The sequence below is a fragment of the Convolutriloba macropyga genome, chromosome 2 (genome assembly GCF_964194025.1).
Source record: "Convolutriloba macropyga chromosome 2, txConMacr16.3, whole genome shotgun sequence".
Classification (NCBI taxonomy): domain Eukaryota; kingdom Metazoa; phylum Xenacoelomorpha; order Acoela; family Convolutidae; genus Convolutriloba; species Convolutriloba macropyga.
The window spans coordinates 74,144,583-74,163,546 of NC_134469.1; the positions used below are offsets into that span (position 1 = coordinate 74,144,583).

The 18,964-nt window shown below is 34.6% G+C and overlaps 1 protein-coding gene across 1 annotated transcript in view; it reads right to left on the reverse strand.

Moving 5' to 3' along the window:
- Positions 1 to 18,964, reverse strand: part of LOC142334995 (uncharacterized) — a 384,183-nt gene that overhangs the window by 11,874 nt on the left and 353,345 nt on the right. Inside the window, exons 103-107 of the mRNA XM_075383322.1 lie at positions 16,738 to 16,947; positions 9,457 to 10,005; positions 6,223 to 6,385; positions 5,612 to 5,775; positions 5,094 to 5,312 (exon numbers count right to left, since the gene is read on the reverse strand). Of these exons, the coding sequence (XP_075239437.1) occupies positions 5,094 to 5,312; positions 5,612 to 5,775; positions 6,223 to 6,385; positions 9,457 to 10,005; positions 16,738 to 16,947 (1,305 nt within the window). The remainder of the gene's footprint in view (positions 1 to 5,093; positions 5,313 to 5,611; positions 5,776 to 6,222; positions 6,386 to 9,456; positions 10,006 to 16,737; positions 16,948 to 18,964) is intronic.

An 18,964-nucleotide genomic window follows, 5' to 3' on the forward strand; every position in this document is an offset into this window, starting at 1 on the left:
TAAACAAAAACCCCAAAATAACAATAATGGTACAGGATATTAATTGCGGTCAACGGTAAAAAATAATTAAACAAAACAAGAGATATTTTTCACATTTAATAAGAATACGCAACCTGTTCAAATGTTTAAAGCTGGCATGAAGAAGCGCCCATTTTTACTCAATGTTGCTGCGAAAACCTCATTCTTCAATCATTTCATGGTAAAAACGGATTTAAAAAAATTTAAAAAAACACTTTCTGTAGACCACATAACGACGCTGACATTTGTCTTTGAGAGAATAATCAATCAAGCAAACTGACCAAAAAATAAATTTATGGAGCATTTAAGACATCGGTTATCCAAATGGGACAAATTAAAAATCTTAATAAATAACATTTTCAAAGAATATTGCAGGCAAACTGATTGCCAATTATTAGAATAGTATACGAACTAGGCTATGTTAAGAAACCGCATTATTAACTTGATTCCTATCTAATTCATTCTTATTGTAGCCCAGTTTGTGGTAATTGTCGCAATATTTCTCAAAAATGGCTGATTTAAGCAAAACTAGTCTTTTGTTTCTCAAGACCAAATAGCAAAATTTTTATACCTGATATGCAGACTTTAACCAGGCAACTATCAACTAAATTCCAATTACCTATTTGTTTTAAATGGCAGTTTTATGGTAGAAAATTTTTGAGTGATATATAGGAACACCTTAACAGATTCTGCTGACTGTCGTAATCAAAAATGTTTTTCATTCAAAAAAAGTAGTCGCCGCAGAACTTTGACCAAGACATTGACAGCATGTTTATTTTTGAAACGCTAAATAGAGAATTGTCTCGTCCTTTTTGTAAAGTTAACATATTTCAATTCTTCTGAAATGTTTATCTACTTTTGTCGTTCTACAAATTTGAACAGACTACAAATGTCTCCGTCAATACAAAAATTGGAGTTTTCGAATTTCACTTAGCATGCAAGCTGTTCTTGATGGTGATAAATTGATTTTGAAAACTAATTGGTAATTAGTTTTGGCACTACTTTTCTTTATTTTTTAATTTTTTTTTGTTTTAAAGATATCAATGACAAAAAAATTCAAGATATTCGTAAAGTTCTTCCTCATTTTCCCCTCTCAATAGAAATTTCTCCGTTGTGGCTCAAAAGTTCAATAAAAATTTTCCCTAGCAAGTAAAATTGTCTGTTTGCTTGGGTTTCTATTCGATGTAGCGACGATGATCTTTTTAAGGCACATTTTTTTAAACTAACATTAAAATTAATTTGATACATTTTTAAAACTGTTTTACTTTTTGTTTCTATGATTTCTCGTGATTGATTGTTGAAAAAATATAAACCTACACATCGTGGTTGTAATCATCAATTCATGGTTTTGTATTTGAAGCGACTGGTGTCCGTGATATCAATGACAGAACACAATACATTTATTAAATTCTTCACTTTTTTCCTCTTTAGTTGGAATAATTTTTGGTTTGTACCTAATTTTAGGGGTCAATGAATTCTTTGCTAGTTCGCAATAGCAACAATTTGCTTTTTTCACAAAAAAGATATTTTCTGCTTGAGCACAACTTTTTTAAATCAAATTAGAAATTGTTCCTATGTCTTTTATTTTTCTCTTAATACAATATTTGAGAAAAATTAGTTCTTATCAAAATCAAACGCTACAGAGACCACTAACAAAACTAATTGCAACTTTAAGACATCTAAGTGAGTGAAAAAATTGCGAGACTGCAGTAAAAGTTCTAAAACAGAAAATTGATAAAATGGTCGTCAATGGTCGTCATCTATAACCTTGCCACCAATTTTTTTTTTTACCAAACTTCCTCTTCGTGAGAAGAACGAGAGAAACGCAATACAGCTATCTATGTTCATTATACAGGCTCGCAGCTAAAAAAAATGATTCTATCATATTAATGATTTCTTAAAGACTCCGAATCAAACAACTTTAAGGTTTTCTATGTCGTAAACTATTGGTCGAGATTCTGTTTTCATCACAATTTGCAGAAAGAGGTATTGAAAATGCATGTTTTTCTCCTTCGCATTATTCTCGTTTTTTTTTATTTGTCAATGCGGGTGTTGGAACTTTCTGCGCCTGTGAAGTGAATCAAGCCAGCCTTCTTGTTGAAACTTACTATGGCATTTGATCATACTTAAAGATCGATACCTTCTGAGGAACATAATTGTTTTGGTACAATGACCTTCGCCAAACACCTTATATTGTTGGTGACTCACAACTGCTACTTATGGTTATAATTTGTTGATCATTTCGTTAACAGAGTACGACCTGGCATCCGAGGGTTTCCCGGTGCGTCAAAAGTCTTCAAATTTGGTGCATGAACAACTCCTCATATTGCCACAAGATATAGAGATTTACTGAACTGTAAACCAGCGTTGGCGCATAATTTTTCGACCCCGCTCAACCAGATTTTTCACTTATTTACTACAAAATGAGGAGGAGATAGAAAACTTTCAAAACTTCATATATTGTTAGAAACTATTGGTGTATCCATTAAAAAACGCTTTAAGCTCAAAACAATAAACTTATTATATAATGCCTTATTGGGACGATGCCTTGGAGGGGACTTTATGGAGAAATCAAAATAATAAGAGAATACAAAATTGCAAACAATTTTACACAAACACAACGTTCTAAGCCAAAAGAAAACAATACGCTTTACGCTGAAATTGTAATGTACGTTCTCTGATTTTTATTTACCCCTAAAATTGATTTCTCAAAAACTGACCATTGATTTGAAACCATTCTGGTCTTTGATTGACGAAAAAAACAAAAAACGCCGAAACTTCTTTAAAAACAGGCACAGCTCCCCAATACAATCCGACTATTATATTTTGTAAAATTGCACAATTATTCTAAAACATGTCATGCTACTGCCGCTAGTCCATTGGAAAAAATATTTTCTCCAAATTTTTACCACAGTAGCTGAGAACATAAGAAAAATTCCATTATCAAAAAAATTATAAAATGTGGATAATTAGCGACTTATTTTTAGAAAAAACCATTAATTATCAGTTGAAATTAGTTTGCTTTATAGCTCCCTAGGAAGCAAACAACGCATTTCAACAATTCGATGAAAATACTATTGAAAATTTTTTAAAATACTGTCGGAGCCATAAAAATTTATGAAAATACTGTCGGAGCCGTAAAAACGATTAGCTTTACTGAAAAAACATAAAATTTTTTTGTTGGGCCTCGTTTTAACGTATATGGCACCTCTCTATGGCACGTTCTATTTAAAAAATATATTGTCCAAAAATTGGCAGGAAAATTTTGCAAAGATTATAGATAGAAAAAAGCTTTGTATATCTGAACTCTAAAAAAAACAGTAAAATAAACAGACCAAAAACGAAACTTTTTCTGTTAAACGCTGAGATCTTATAGTTTGGTAAAGAACCTGAATAATTTATTGCTGCTTCTTTTAGTTGGTCACAAATAACCTTTAATTAGAGTGGCACACTCGCCTTATCGCCTGAGTTTAAGTACAGCCAAGTCATTTTGACAGTGAGGTAAGTCACGAGTGATCAAAAACTCAGTCACGTGAATTAACAAAAAATCGCTCCACATAGAGTGAAAAGTGACTTCACTTATGCAAATCTTGAAGTCTAATTTAAAAAATCCTCGTAAACCAAAGAATTCTCCTGACCTTATCCCCTTGTATTAAAGTTAAGAGAAATCAATTTTAGAGTCACGAAACGAAATTTGAGAGTCGATTGATCATGTGTGACCTAGACTACAGTCTCGAGAATGAACAAAAAACTCTCTCTACTAAGAGTAAAAATTAACTTCACGCACGTAATTCACTTGAAATTGCATGAACTAATGAACAAAAAGCAGATTTGAAGTCATTGTGACGTCATGTTATCATAACAAAATCTGTACAACGAAAAAAAACATAACAACTCCAATAATAGCCTGAGTTTTCGGTTTGCGGCTTTTCAAAAGGACAGAGCCAAAAGAAAATCCGAATCTTTTTCATTACAGAAACCAACGAAAAGACCAAAAAGGGCCTTCCTGTTGCTGCGCCTCTGTTAAAAGCGTCATTGTGCCAGAAAAAACAGCGCAAGTTATTTTGACAACGGAATCTATGAAAAACTAATGCTGCATTGTTTCGATATTGATTTATGCGGCGAAAAACCGCAAAATTGTTAGTTCTAGAACAGTTTCATAGGAACCAGAGGTAAAAAATAGCCCTCAGCTGAATGAACAGAAAATATTTCAGCACTTTTGACGTCTGCAAAACCTGTCAGTTTCAACAAAGTGGGCTAAGAAATCACTGAGTTGTAAACAATTTAACAATAACTTTAGCCAAGTTGGTTCGAACAAAATTACGAAAAGTGTGAAAAAAACAATGGAAGTTATCTTTACGTTAACAAAAGTTCAGGCCTCCCTAACTCCTCGAAAAAAATCAAAAAATCTTAAAAAAATTGATATTCTACGCTTGACAAGCTTTCTGACGATACCACTCACAACTCTACGATGAATATATATCGATCGGCGAAAATTGACTGAACAAAAATTAGTTGAGCATCTAGTCCCCCCCCCACTCCGCACACTAAAGGTGGTCGGAACCATAATTTTTTAATTTTAGTTTACTTTACCTTCAGTAAGAGTTTGTCCTCAAATTTCAACCAAAAAGTGATTCACTGATTTATGTTGACATGTAAATTCCGAAAACTTTCTAGTTAGAAAACTGCAGAACTTTAGAAACAAAAATAAAACAAAAAATAATTCGAACACAGATTTAATCGACGCACCTTTTCGTATTTCTGATTAATATCGTCACGTTCAATTGCCTTAAATTCTGAATGCGATCGCTCGAGGTTACGCAAAAAATGAAGTAAAGCGTGAAAAAATCACAAAAACTAATTCATTAAAATTCATTCGGTCAAGCAGAAAAATCGTAAAACTAACTAACAGGACTGCAACTATCAAGGGTGAATCTTAGGCACCCCTTCCCTTTGTGAAATTCAGAATGCCGCAGTTTAAGTAAAATACATATAATAAAACAGAGAGAGTTCGGGGGAGAAAGATAAACCTGATTAAGACTGAATGGGTTGTGTATGTAGGGTTTGCAACTTACGTGCTTGCTCGCATTTGCCCTCGTACTTGACTGCAGTGGCAGTTATCTCTTTCTTGCATGCCTTCTCCCTCAATTCACACTCGCTTGTGTAGGTCCGGTTGTTGTCTCCACACACTTCAGTGGGCGTTGCAAAAGTACAGTCGGGACACATGCACTGGCCAGACCTGCACACTTTGTATTTACCCTCATCCGAACACGTGGTCTTCTCATAACACGCATCTGAACAAACAACTCACAATTGCATTACACATATACATACATACACACACGCACACACACACACACACATATACACACACATGAGCGCGCACATTCACAAATACACACACACACGCGCGCGTATACACACACACGTGAGCACGCACACCTAAATTCTCAGCTAATACTATTGTAAAGGCCTAAGTTCTAAAAACGTTCATGCAGGATGTGTGTAATGAAGCATTGCAGTTTGTGCAAGTAGACAGGTGTCTGTGCAGAAGTACATTTTAAGGCATTAAATATTTCGAACGCATACGTACCATCTGGACAAGGTGCGAGGTAGCAGTATTTCTCCTCAAAGAATTCGCCACATTGGGCTCCGTTCTCGTTGGGTTGTTGCCTGATGGTCCTGGTTCTCACTCTCTTACCAATGCCACAGTCTATCTCACGCTCACTCGCACTGTTCGTTCTTACATCGATAGCTCTAAACCCAACCACTCAGTAAATAACAGCCCGGAATGTAAGAGAAAATTCTAGAAAAGAAGCGGTACATAGAATGGATAATGATAGCATTAGTCAGCCCAATATTGAACAGAGGTCATTGGAATAAAAAAAACAGCGCAGCATGAATAAACAGTAAAAAAAAACATTCCTCAAAATAGAATCTTCAAATATTCGTCAACACAATTAATGTCAGAAACCTAAATTTAAACAAACCTCTTTTGTGTGCTTTAGAAATTTAAAATTGCATATTTGAATTGATCATTGATTGCTTCATTGAAATAATCGAACAGTGAGCAAGTTCAAACATTGCATATGTTCGGTTTTAAGCTCGCCGTTACTTTCATCCCCGGGCTACACTCAAAACATTTTACAGCCGAAGTGTGACTGGCGATCTACAAATATTTAGGGGGGGGGGGGGGGTTGTTACCTGCATACGCCCCACTCGGACCAGTGGCTGAGTTTGCAGTCAACTGGACATTTTCCGTTCATAGTCTTGACCAGCTCAGTTCCATCCTCAACCTGTTTGAGGAGACATCGCTTCTTCCTCAACAGACACTCGTTGTCGTAGGTGTGGCCATCGCTACCACACACTAAACAATTAAAATTATGTTGGAAATATTCCTTAAAAAGACGGACTTCTACAAATCTGGTAAAAGAAAAACTCTTTGCAATCAGAGAGTTTCACAAACACATTTGTCACACGTTTTATCAATTCCATTTTTCTTTGAGGAAAATTCCCGGATGAGTTTTAGTGGTCTTGGAACTTTCTCCGCGGAACTTTGTATGTATCACGAATTTTCATTTACTATAATACACATTTGCATGCTTTTAGTACACAATAAAATCAATTGAATCTAATCCTTAGCCCTCCGATAATGGTTGCCACACATGTATTTCTGTTCTCTTTTTTTCGCGTTTTTATATCCCATTGCAGGTACTGATGGAACGAGGTTTTCATCATTTCAGTTATGAATATATAAAAAAGTCATAACACGTGAACTAGGTTAACAACTGTTTAATTCAACTTTTTCGCCAAATTCAACTTTTTTCAACAAAATTCAACTTGTACAAATCTAAAAACTGCGTTGACACAAACTTCCCAAACTAGATTAATTCCGAGAGAAAATAACCAGAAATAGTCTAAGTCCCCTTCCTATGAGAGTGTTCTGGAAATAAACATTCTCCTGTTTTTCGCTAAGTTGACTCCACAATTATCCAAAAATCATCAATTGTTATATATATTGACCTTCACTATATATTGTGAAAATATCTATTTCACTAACATATAGAGAAATTAAGCGTTTTCGATGGACGACGAGCAATAGCAAGGCTAGTTCTGGTCTAAACGTGGGTATATGTCAATTACATGGCTTCTATTCGGGAGCTGTCTTTAAAATATTTCGCTGTTTTTTTTGTTACTTCCTGGCCAGGAAGTTTTCAAACCAAATCCCGATGACTGAGATAACCCATTTACATTTCAATGAGGTAAAAAGAACATATATTAAATTATCAGTGGACAGACATCTCATGGCTTTTATTGTTTCAACACTGTGTTTGAGCATAATTGTTGAAGACATTTTAAGTTCATCTGGTATTGGGTTCCATTTTATTCTCTTATGAGTCATACCCGCTGATGAAAGGTCCAAATGGCTTCCCATAGAAATACAAGTTAATCTTTTGAGTAGATTTTAGTTGAAAATTATTTTTGTTAGGACTTTCAACCTTTTTTGTTTTAAAAAATTAATTCTAGATCTCTGCCACTTATGTTATTTCTGACATGTTGTAGCTTGGCTTCAAAAAATAGAGGTCGCATTTTCTCTCAACTAAATTAATTTTTTGTCTCCATTGTCGTTCTATTTTGTAGGTAATGTTTTTTGGCTCTGATACGAGTTACAGTAAAAACTTTTTTGTTTTTATACTTCCACCCAAATTTGAGGTTCTATTGTGTTTCTCGGCACATTTTTACATTAATTACTGTTAGCATATGACACTAATAGCATTGAAAGAAAGCGCAATTGATCATATACAAAGCTTTAGAGGCTAGATTATGGTTTAAACGGCTTTGACATCGTTTTCTTGCAAAATTTAATTGTTTTTTTTATTTTTGACTATATTTGTCAATTTATTATGGTCGTATGAGATATTCTGTGAAAAGTCTGACTGCCTTTTTATCGAAGCATATATGAATCCACTTATTGATTTCATAGATGGCTAATGGTTTTCTTGACATTGAAATTAATTGTTCTCAAAAAATGTGCGATAAGTTTTCTAAAGAAATTAAAGTTAATTTGTTTCCATTAGGTGTCATCTGATGCTATTTTGTCTTTTCTAATAAGCTTTTTTTAAAAAATACATATTCAGTTCTGTCCGTAATCAACGATTTATGTGATTTTATTTTACCGTTTGTCTTGTCCCGTAGTCTCATTAATGGCAGGCTTTCTAGTGCGGCATCATTTCATTCATATAGGGGTTCAAATTTATAACATTTTTTTACTCATACAGCAATGGTTTTCGAACAGTATGTGAATTTTTGAAAATTTCCTAGCCTTCCTCATTTGATAGACAGTTAATGCAAAATATGGATGAGCGTAGTTTTGGCATCAGGTGTTTTACCAGTGCTCTTAGTTAATTTTACACTTGAGTGATTATTTAATCAATAAGAAATCACAAATCTCTTGCTCAATTTGCTTTTAGCAAAATTGATTGCGTTTTGGAGATTTCAGACAGGGCGTCAATTATGAACTATTTACCAGAAATACTTACAAACAATGTACAAATTGTTGAAACATAACCGACTAACGTCGGGCGAATTGATCTCAACCGACTGGCAAGCGGTGGGCTTCGGTAGTAGGCAGCTGGGGCTTAGGGATGCATAAGGTGGGTGTGAGTGGAATGGGGGTGGGGGTCAAGTGATGGAGGTAGGGTTGTGGGTGAGTTGGATGTGCGGGGGGTCCAAATCGCCGAGTTTGGAGGAGGGTGGACGGGTGGCTGGGAGTGGGGGTGTGAATGAGGGGGGTCAATTTTTAAAGACTAAGAACCGCCCTTCACAACTTGAAATTGTCTCCTCAAAACAGTTTCGGTGAATCGCGTACTTAGAGACCAGTAAGCTGTAAGGCTCAAAGGCACTTAATTTCCTCCAAGCGCTACCTGTTTATGCCGTTTTTGAGGACAAAAAGTCAAATGGGTCAGAGGAAAAATCGGTCAAGCCAAAAAATTGTATAAAAAGACTCTATTTATATATAAAATCGTATAAAAAGAATTTGATAAAAACTCTTATATTTAGGCATAAAAAATAGACACGAGTTCTTGTCGCAATTGAAGTTTGTTGCTGTTACACATGTCTTGTAAGTGACAGGTCTCATTAGGTACATTATGAGCGAACGTGGATTACCGAGCCTCCTTCTTCCACTTTAAAATTATTTAGAGTGTTCGGCCGAGCGCTCAACAGACGACCGTGCGTGTAACATGGCATGAACAACCAACTAATAATGCCAGAAGCAAACATGTAAGGTAATCAAATTTGTATGTTCGAAAGGATAACTGGCTGTTTCTTATCTTCATATTATTAAATAACGCTTTCAATTTGCTTTACCAAATGAGTTTTGCGCTTTAAATTTATAGTCCTAGCCCCTATCAACAAAAGACTAATCGGTGACGTTACCTGGTTCAAATACCTCCTCGTCACACTCCATGTCGCAACTGCACGTGGGTCGCCCGTGAAGTTGGTTGAATGTACAGTTACTGCCTCCGTGGCAGGTAATTTTGTCGCAGCTATCCTTGCACGGTCCAGGGTAGTCCAGATGTACCTGAATGTCCAGAGGACAGTACTTGTTGATCATCTGGGTGAAAGAGGTATACTCCTCTCCGTCTGTGGCACAGAAGAGCATGCCTCCAGTGAGTCGGTCCTGGAGACCCGGGGGTACGCGGCACTTGCACTCCGGTTTGTTATCGGGCGAAATTTCACAGGTCTTGTAGGGTCCGCATGTCAATGGACCACAAAGCGGCTCGCAATGTTTGCCAGTTCCTATGTAACCAGTCTTGCAAGAACAGCTGTAGCTTCCCTCCAAGTTTTCACATTCTGCATTGCTGTCGCAAACACTAGGGTTCATGCACTCATTAATGTCCATGCACTTGCGTCTGTTTGTGAATCGGTGTTTCATCAGCTCGAATCCTGACCCACACCTGCACTCGTATCCGGCATAATTGATTGCTGCAGAACACAAAAAAAAAACGACTGCTCACTAGATTTTCCTTCGAAAAAGATATACTAATAAATATCTGAAGATACAGAAAAAATTTTTGTTTGATTTGAAAAAAAGCCACCCGAGGCATTATCAGTTATTGAAAAAGGACCGAAAATGCCTACAAATAAAGAGCTAATTTATTAACTACATTTGAGAAAACGCAATTGATTGCCAAAAAAAACTTTACAGCTGAAAAATAGAGCTCTACCTTGATACCTAATTGTTTATCGCTAATACAACGCTAATATATTAATTATCAAAAATTCGTCAATTATTTTGATATGTTCATCTTGCTTGTCAAGTTATCTGTTTTAAGTTTATTTCAAAGTTTTTTATTGGCAGGGCAAGGTAGCATTAGAACAACTAGTTTTTGTCCAGTTGGGGAAAATTAAAATCCAAATATTATCGGATTGTAACGAGCCGCTGTCTATTCAAAAAGAATCTGCCTTTTTTATATGTTAATTACAGACCAAAATGGTTTCAATTTTAGACCCAATTTTCGAGAGATCAAATTTTCGTGAACGCTAATGAACGTACATCAAGATTTTTGCCACAAACTTATCGTTTTTTAGTCATCAACACTGTTATTTTCTGCCTGTATTTGAGATATATTACAGTTTTTTTACTAACGAGAGGTCCGATTGGTTTTCTAAACAGATATTAGTTATTCTAGTTAGTTTTTTATTTGAAAACTTATGCTTGTAACGACTTTAAAAAAAAATGTTTTCAAAAAATTTTTTTTTTCAGCTTTGCTAGCTTTTATTTATTTCAATGTCACCCTGTGCGCAAAAATAGAGGTTGCTACCTCTTTAAAGTGCAGTAGCAATCGGTCTTTATTGCTGCTTTATCTTTTAAATAATAGTTTTTGGCTTTTATACTACGAGTTTTTTTAACTCTCTTATTTTGGACATTTTACCATTTCTGAGGTTCTTTTGCTGTCTTTTCCGATTATCAAAAGGACGACACTTAAACGACAAGACACATATTTCATCAATGGTGGTAAAAAACGCAGTTTTTATATTCATTGTTTTCAGTGGAAAGATAATCATTTCAACGTCTTCGACGCCATTTTCTCGCAAAATTAAACTTACTTTAATTTTTCAGTAATTGTTTTTTGTAGCCTTATAACATTTCGGATAATTATAGGTCTCAATGACTTGCCTCATATGTAGGTAAAAATGGAGCATTTTAAAGATTTCAATTGATAGCTAATGGTTTTCATGACTTTGCTCTATTGGTTTTCTCGTCTGCTTGTTAGCTATACTTTTTTAAACATTTGTTTAGTGATTTCAGTTTATATCTTTTTTGCAAATGGATACGTCAAACACTTTCAAAACAAAACCGACTATTGTCAGGCAAAATATTCTCAAACGACCGGCGAGCGGTTGGCTTTGTTAACAGCTAGCCACGGTTTAGTGACCTCAGGGCACTACATCTTTATCACGTTTCTGCAGACGAAAGTCAAATGGGTCAGACGAAAAATCGGCCAAGCGAAAAATTGCATAAAAGACTAACAGGGTTTATAAATATGCTACAAATTGCTTTTGAGAGCAATTAACAATGGTTTCCAAAAAAGTGCCTGTTAGATCAGTTATGATAAAAAAACATTTCAACTATAACTCATTGATAATGAGGATCAGAGATGATGACATTACGCAAAGAAGATGCTGACATTAAGCAAGACATTAATATCTTAAAAACCAATTCATTGTCTCAAGAGACTATCCGTTAACCCTGTTTCAAGCCAGAAATAGTTTCACAGGCTTATAAAGTTCCATACACTGGGAACATACAAATTTTCCAAAAATTTGAAAAGTTTAAATTTTATCCAAATGTTACAAAAACTGGAGTCATAGAAAATAATGATCACCATCCCATAAACCCTAGAAACTATGCAGCAGCTTATTAACAAACCTTGGAGGAGGTTCGAGGGCCTCTGTTGGCGGAAAAAATCAAAAGTATGAAAAATTGCAAATATTTTTTAAAAATTGCTTATAATCGTGCTATTAAAATCTTGAAGAACATTCCATTACATCTATAAACTATGCAATAGTAAATTATCAAACCTAGAGGAAGTTCCATGGCCCTTGAGGATAGAGAACCTAAGAATTGACAAAAATTTTTTAGAAAACTTAAAAAAATTTGCAAGTTTTATAAAAAAAAATTTCTAAATTTGTGATATTAAAAAGATGAAAATTAATCTATAACCAACATAAACTTTCCAGTAACTTATTTTTAAACCCTGACGGAGGCTTTCTGACATTTGAGGTTCAAAAAAACTGAATAATGAGTATGAATTTCAAAAAAACTGGAAAAAAATGGCTAAAAATATCAAAAATATGCTGAAATTCGAGATGTTAAAATCTTGCAAGACATTCCATTTAATCTAAAAATTATTCAATAACCTTTTTTCAAAACCTGGAGGAAGTTCTTTGGCTCTTGAGGCTGAAAAAATCTGAAAAAAAACAAAAAATTTCAAAAAAAAACTTGAAAAAAAGCAAGTTTTAAAAAAAAATTGGTAAAATTTGTGACATTAAAGTGGAAAAACTATTCCATGCCCACTAGAAATTTGTCGGTATCTTATTATCAACGCCCTGAAGATTTTTACAGCTCCCTGGGTCCGGAAAAACCTGAATAAGGACAAAATGTCAAAAAATTTGAAAAAATCGCACGTTTTGTCAAAAAATTGCTAAAATTCGGGACGTTAAAATGTTGAAACCAATCCATTACCACTAGAAACAATGCAGTAATCTATTATCAAACCCTAGAGGAGGTTCTTTGACTTCTAGTGCTGATAAAAAGAAAAAAAATGTCAGAAATTTTCAGAAAGCTTGAAAAAAATTGCAAAAAAGTATAAATTTGAGTTTTTAGCCAGCGGTTGTTCGTCAGTAGCTAGCCACGGAGGGGGAGGGGGGAGATTGGGGGGCAACACTGGGGTGGGGGGCAATAGTGGGGGTGTCTTCAACCTCTAAGAACCGCCCTTCACACCATAAGTATAAGTCTCCAAAACAGTTTGAGTTGAAACAGAGCTAAAGGCTCTAAGAGCACTTATTGCCCACTGGGCGCTACCTGTTTATCCCCTTTTTGAGGACGAAAAGTCAAAAGCGTCAGACAAAAAATCGGTCAAGCGAAAAATCGCATAAAAAAGACCTACAGGACTAATATAATTGCTACAAACTTCGTTTGAGAGCAACTAAAAATATGAACATTCGAAAAATTTATATCTTCCCTATATGAGACATTTGAATTGATAGCGTAGTTAAACGGGGTCGAAATTTTATATGCGACCGCACGTAACCGAGCCTCTTTGTTTTTTTGAGGAGAAAAAGAGAAATTTCACTACTCAATGCTTCTGCTTTCTGTTCCTTTTCTCAATTTCAGCTTTCTCTATTTCAGATGAACATAGCCAGCAGATTGCCGGAATAGCTGCGAAAGAATAGACCTGCGTGCCATAAAATAGAGATAAACAGATACAGATCTAAATTGAAAAAAAATCGACGCCGCTCAAAAAACTAGGCTAAAAAACATTCAGCGATAAATTAATAAAACTTGTTAAAGTTCATTCCACAGAAGTCTCTTATTAGGGACCTTTACTGCACATAGGAGATTCTTTGACCTTAAACAAATTCAAATTAAACTTAAGTTTTAAAGTGCAAAAGTCATTTTATTGAGTGAGGTAAGTCACGCATGATCAAAATCTAATCACGCAAACAACCTAAAATCTTTCGCAAAAGCGAGTGAGAAATGACGTCACGCGCGCAAATGCCGTTAGTGAGAGGAAGAAGTCATTCAGAAAATTTGACTTTTTTAGCTTTGCGGTGTGAACAAATGTAAAACGAAAAAAGAGCGTCGGACGACGAAACAAAAAAACATAGCAGGACAAGTCCTGACGTACAATTCAAAAAATTTTCATTGACTTAACAGAAAACTAGACCTTGAACGGACTTTGAATGGATTGACATAACAATTTAGAAAACAATCCTATCCAAAAAACTAAAAAAACAGTAAAAATCAAAGTAAAATTGCCGCATGCGAACAAAAAACCACTAGGGAGAAAGCAAATTTTTGTTCAAACACCGTTTTCTCACTCTACTTTAAATTTAGAGCAACAAAAATTCACGCCGCAAAACCAATCGTTTTTTCGCTCCACTTCCAGTTTCGGCCTGACCATTATCACTTCTCCAATTCGACTTCAAAAATCATGAAAATGTGTGAACAGATCTTAAAAAAACATAGCCGGAAGAATTCCGGAAACGCCTCAAAGTAGAAATCTGACTATTCTCACTAATCAAATGCCCAGCATATTACCAATTGAGAGACAGTGTAACCAATTCACAGAGAAAAGTCTGGAGAACTGGAAACTTGACAAAGGACAAAATCAAAAAATTTATTCTCTGAAAATCTAAACAAAATTCTCCACAAAAAGATAACATGCGGCTTCCCATCCATAACTCGAAATCAATTAGTTATATATTTGGCTAGATCAATCGCCCACCTAGTACTTGCAGAAACGTTAAACAACAAACTAAAAAAAAGACTAAGAAAAACTCTTTGACGAATTAGAATTTTGTATAATTTGTTTAAATGAAAAATGCCCTGCTAAGCCTTCAAGTGCAAATTCATTGTATCGAAACCTACAAAAATGCTCTTTATTGAGAAAAAGTTACCAAAAAAAATTAAATTGGAAGAAATAGACAAAAAAAGACAAAAAGTGGCCAAAATTTGCTCTGATTTACTCCATTTTCTTTAACAAAAACAACTCGAAACTAACACCAATCAAAATGAGAGACAATCAAAAAACCTACAACAACTGAATTTCGCTAGAAAACTCCCCAAATGCTATCAAAGGTTGAGGAAGAATAGAAAAGACATTTAAAACCAAATTGAACAAAAAAACGAGAAAAAGTAAGGTGTTTTTTTAAATTTTACAAGAAAAAATAAAGCGAAAGAAAGTTACTTTGAGCAAATAGAGCAATGAAATGCTCGCGAAATAATGGGCAAGTCATAACAAGCTAAAAAAATCTCTAAGATTGAAAAAAAAAACGAAAAAAAGCAAAAAAAAAGTGGTAAAAAATTCTCAATTTTTCTTTCAATTTTCTTCAAAAAAAATGTTTTATAGCAACAAAAATTCAATTAATTTGTATCCCTCATTTTCCTTGAGTTTCTATGCAACGAGCTTCTATGCAAATTGCACTTAAAGCAGTAAACCAAAACAAAAGGCCAAAATAAATTAAATTTCATCGAAAAATCAGCAAAACTGATCAAAAACCTCCAAATTTGCATAAAACTCAAATTACCTACTTGAAACCTTCAATTCCTATCAGAACGAGCTCAAATCCAGTACAATATTATAATCAAACCTCATAAACAAGAAAAATTGCATAAAAACTGCTTTTAAATGCCGCACGTGAACAAAAAAATTTCGCCCGCTCATCGAAAATTTTTTCACACATCAATTTCTCGCTCTCTCAAAAACAGCGGCATGAAAAAAAAACCACTCTCTTTTCGCTCCGCTCTTCACTTTTGTTCAGCAACCAAATCACTCCGAAATTTTTCACGTGTTTCATTTCCCGCTTCAAAATTCACTCCAATAAAATTGATTTAAAAAAAGGACTTCTCCAATACTCCTCTTCGAGTCGTAAAAAGACAGCACCCCAATACAATTCAAATTCTTTGAATTGTAAAAAACCGAGAGCACCGCAATATAGCTACGCTAAGCTTACAGCTTTGCAGCTATAAAAAGATCCATGAACTCCCTCGGTAGCTTTTGATGCCAACAATTTATCAATCCTAGCGATAGATCACACAGACATTTTGATCAAAGTGGAGATTACCCGCAAATAGTAGCCACCGTCCACACGGACGTTGAGATTGAAACAAATTTTTCAAAAAATAAAAAATTGAAAGACTTACTTTTCTACGAGCCAAAAATTATTCTAATTTAATTCGCAGTTTCAGCTGATTCGATTAAACATTCAACCAGTAATAACGACGGGGTTGGGTCTCGTTTTCTAATGAGCTAAAATTTGCATTCATCTGTTGCTGGCTTCAGTGGGCATAGGGTGTAATTTTAGAAAATTGGTGTTTTGAGGGCTGAAGGGCACCAATGATGTTCGGATCTTAATACAGACCAACACACCGTGAAAATAAGAGCAGAAATGAAATCAAATTGGGCGCAATTTTGATTTGACTCTTTTTTTTAACTGAATTGAGTCATTAATTAGTCAGACAATTAGTCAGACGTAAAAATGATCAATGAAAAAAATCGCATTTAAAGACAAACATGCCTGAAATAATTGCTGTTAACTTCTAAACTAAATTCGAAAACAGCGAAAAAAACCACTTTCAACCTTAAATGATTCGTACCGCATTTTTTCAGCAAAGAATTTTGGATCAACTTGTTACAAAGAGACTCCCTCATTCTAAACTGCTTGTATATTTTTACCCAAACCTCTTATCTCACTCAGTCAGTTAAATTTTAATATATATATATATATATATATATATATATATATATATATATATATAACGATCTTTCATACCCTTGTAACACTATATTTAATATTGATGTCTACTTCTGCCTCATCATATCATACAAAAGACCACAAACAGCACGTTTTTTTCATATTTTATTAGGTAAAAGAAAAACATGTCACTGAATGGGGGGGGGGTGTTGGCAATAAGAAGAAGGTTCTCACGAAGTGAATAGGCAGCCAGTGCTTTCTCCCCTACGTACAGGTATCGACCAGATGTCTCAAGTTTGATGTAGTTGCCGATAATGTGGCAGTGGACTATGACGTAACTCGACCTTGCTGTCTGCGCTAGAAATGGTACTTTCATTGGACACTCTTTGCACCCTTCGGGTCCACACACAGACATTGTGGCCCCAGTTGTAAAGTTCGCTCTCACTGCATAATACAAATAACTTTTAAAAAACAACTCAAAACCACATACTGTGTACAAGTTCTGTCCATTGGAGAAAAGTGTAACATGTAATTCTGCAATGCAATTAGAAACATACCCGGCAGATTGCCGGAAAATAGCCGCCGTTGATTCCAATAAGCATGATTGGGATTGAACGAATAGAATATATTGAAAAAAAAAGATTTTTGTACAAAAACATTTTTTAAGTCCGATTTATTTTGATGGCATTTCGTAGTTGAACATACTTCTGTTTCTTAGAGGGAGGCTACAGGGGCTACTATCAACACCAATAAGCATTAGAGGTGGTAACTAAGACTTATAGGAACGACGTTCAAATAGCGGGCATCTAAAATTGGGCTTTATGGGTTTATCCCGTTTCTATTTCTGACTTCAATTTTTTATACCGACTCTGTTCATTTTGAATTGCTTTGCTTAGCAACTGATGTGCAAATTCACTTTTAGCAGAATGAGAGAAGAGAGAAACTAGCCTAGAGAAGTCAAAAAGATTTCACGCAAAATGTCGAAAAAGCGGCAAAATGGTAAAGCGAAAAAAAGTTTGACGAAGTAAAAAAACATAGCAGGACAAGTCCTGACGTACAATTCAAAGAATTTTCATTGACTAAACAGAAAAACTAGACCAAGAGTGGACTATGAGTGAATTCAGAAAACCATTTTGAAAAAAAAATCAGATAAAAAAATAAGAAAACAGAAAATCAATGTCAAAATGCCGCATTTGAACAAAAAAACAACTTGCGAGAAATGAAAATTCAATTCAAACAAAAAACTAGGCCTAGAATGAGCTGTGAATGGATTGGGAAAACCAGTTAGAAAACAATCCTATCCAAAAAACTAAAAAAACAGTAAAAATCAAAGTGAAATTGCCGCATGCGAACAAAAAAACCACTAGGGAGAAAGCAAATTTTTGTTCAAACACCATTTTCTCACTCTACTTTAAAATTAGAGCGAAAAAAATTCACGCCGCAAAACCACTCGCTTTTTCGCTCCATTTCCTGTTTCGGCGTGACCAAAATCACCACTCCAATTTGACTTCAAAAATCATGAAAATGTGTGAACAGATCTTAAAAAAAAGACAGCGCCCCAATACAATTCAAATTCTTTGAATTGTAAAAATACGAGCGCAATAATAGCCGGCTAAGATGAGGGCGGCTATTAATAATCATAATTTAGAACTCAAATAAAAATTTATTGCGCTTTCCAAATTAACTTAAAAAATAATTTTGTCATAATTTACACCTTAGCTCTTACAAATCTAACATGTTTCGGAGAAACTGATTCTGAGGATTTATAGCTCAATTCAAAAAAAGGAACATTGTTAATTTCCTCTGGTACACATAAGTATAAAAAGCAAATGGTAAAAGATTATTAAAAAAACGGCCTAAAATGCGAGCATAAAATGTTCTCACAATTTTATATGTACATCGTGAAGATTAAAAATTAAAATTAAAATCTAATACTCTCAATGTCATTTTTTATATCTGTTACTTTTGGGTCCTTCAAAAATTCTTTCCAAAAATATTCTTTAAGTTCTTTTTTTAAGGAAGCTTTCGATGTTGTTTTCAGTCTAATATTAGATGTTTTTTGTACAATATAGGCAGAATTGATATCTGTTGTTAGAATTGTCAAAACTCAGAGGAAATTCAGAGGAAATTTTCATCCCAAATCATCGGCAAAAATTAAACCGCCCAAATCGGCCCAGTTTTGCGCAAAATTATGTTGCGGATATTTTTCATGTCGCCATTTAGCAATTAGGAAACATTTGATATAAGTTATATGATTTAGTAATCAGCATGACCGTGATTTGTGGGCTCCCGTCATAATACTCAACTATGATTAAAACAACTTAAATAAGAAAGTTCTCAAGCCGAGACATAGAATTTATAATCCGAATTTAAAAAGTTCAGAGAGTGGGAATTTGACAAAATTAAAAACCACTTAAACTCCAGTGTCAAATGTAAGATAAATGACAGCATCTCAAAATGA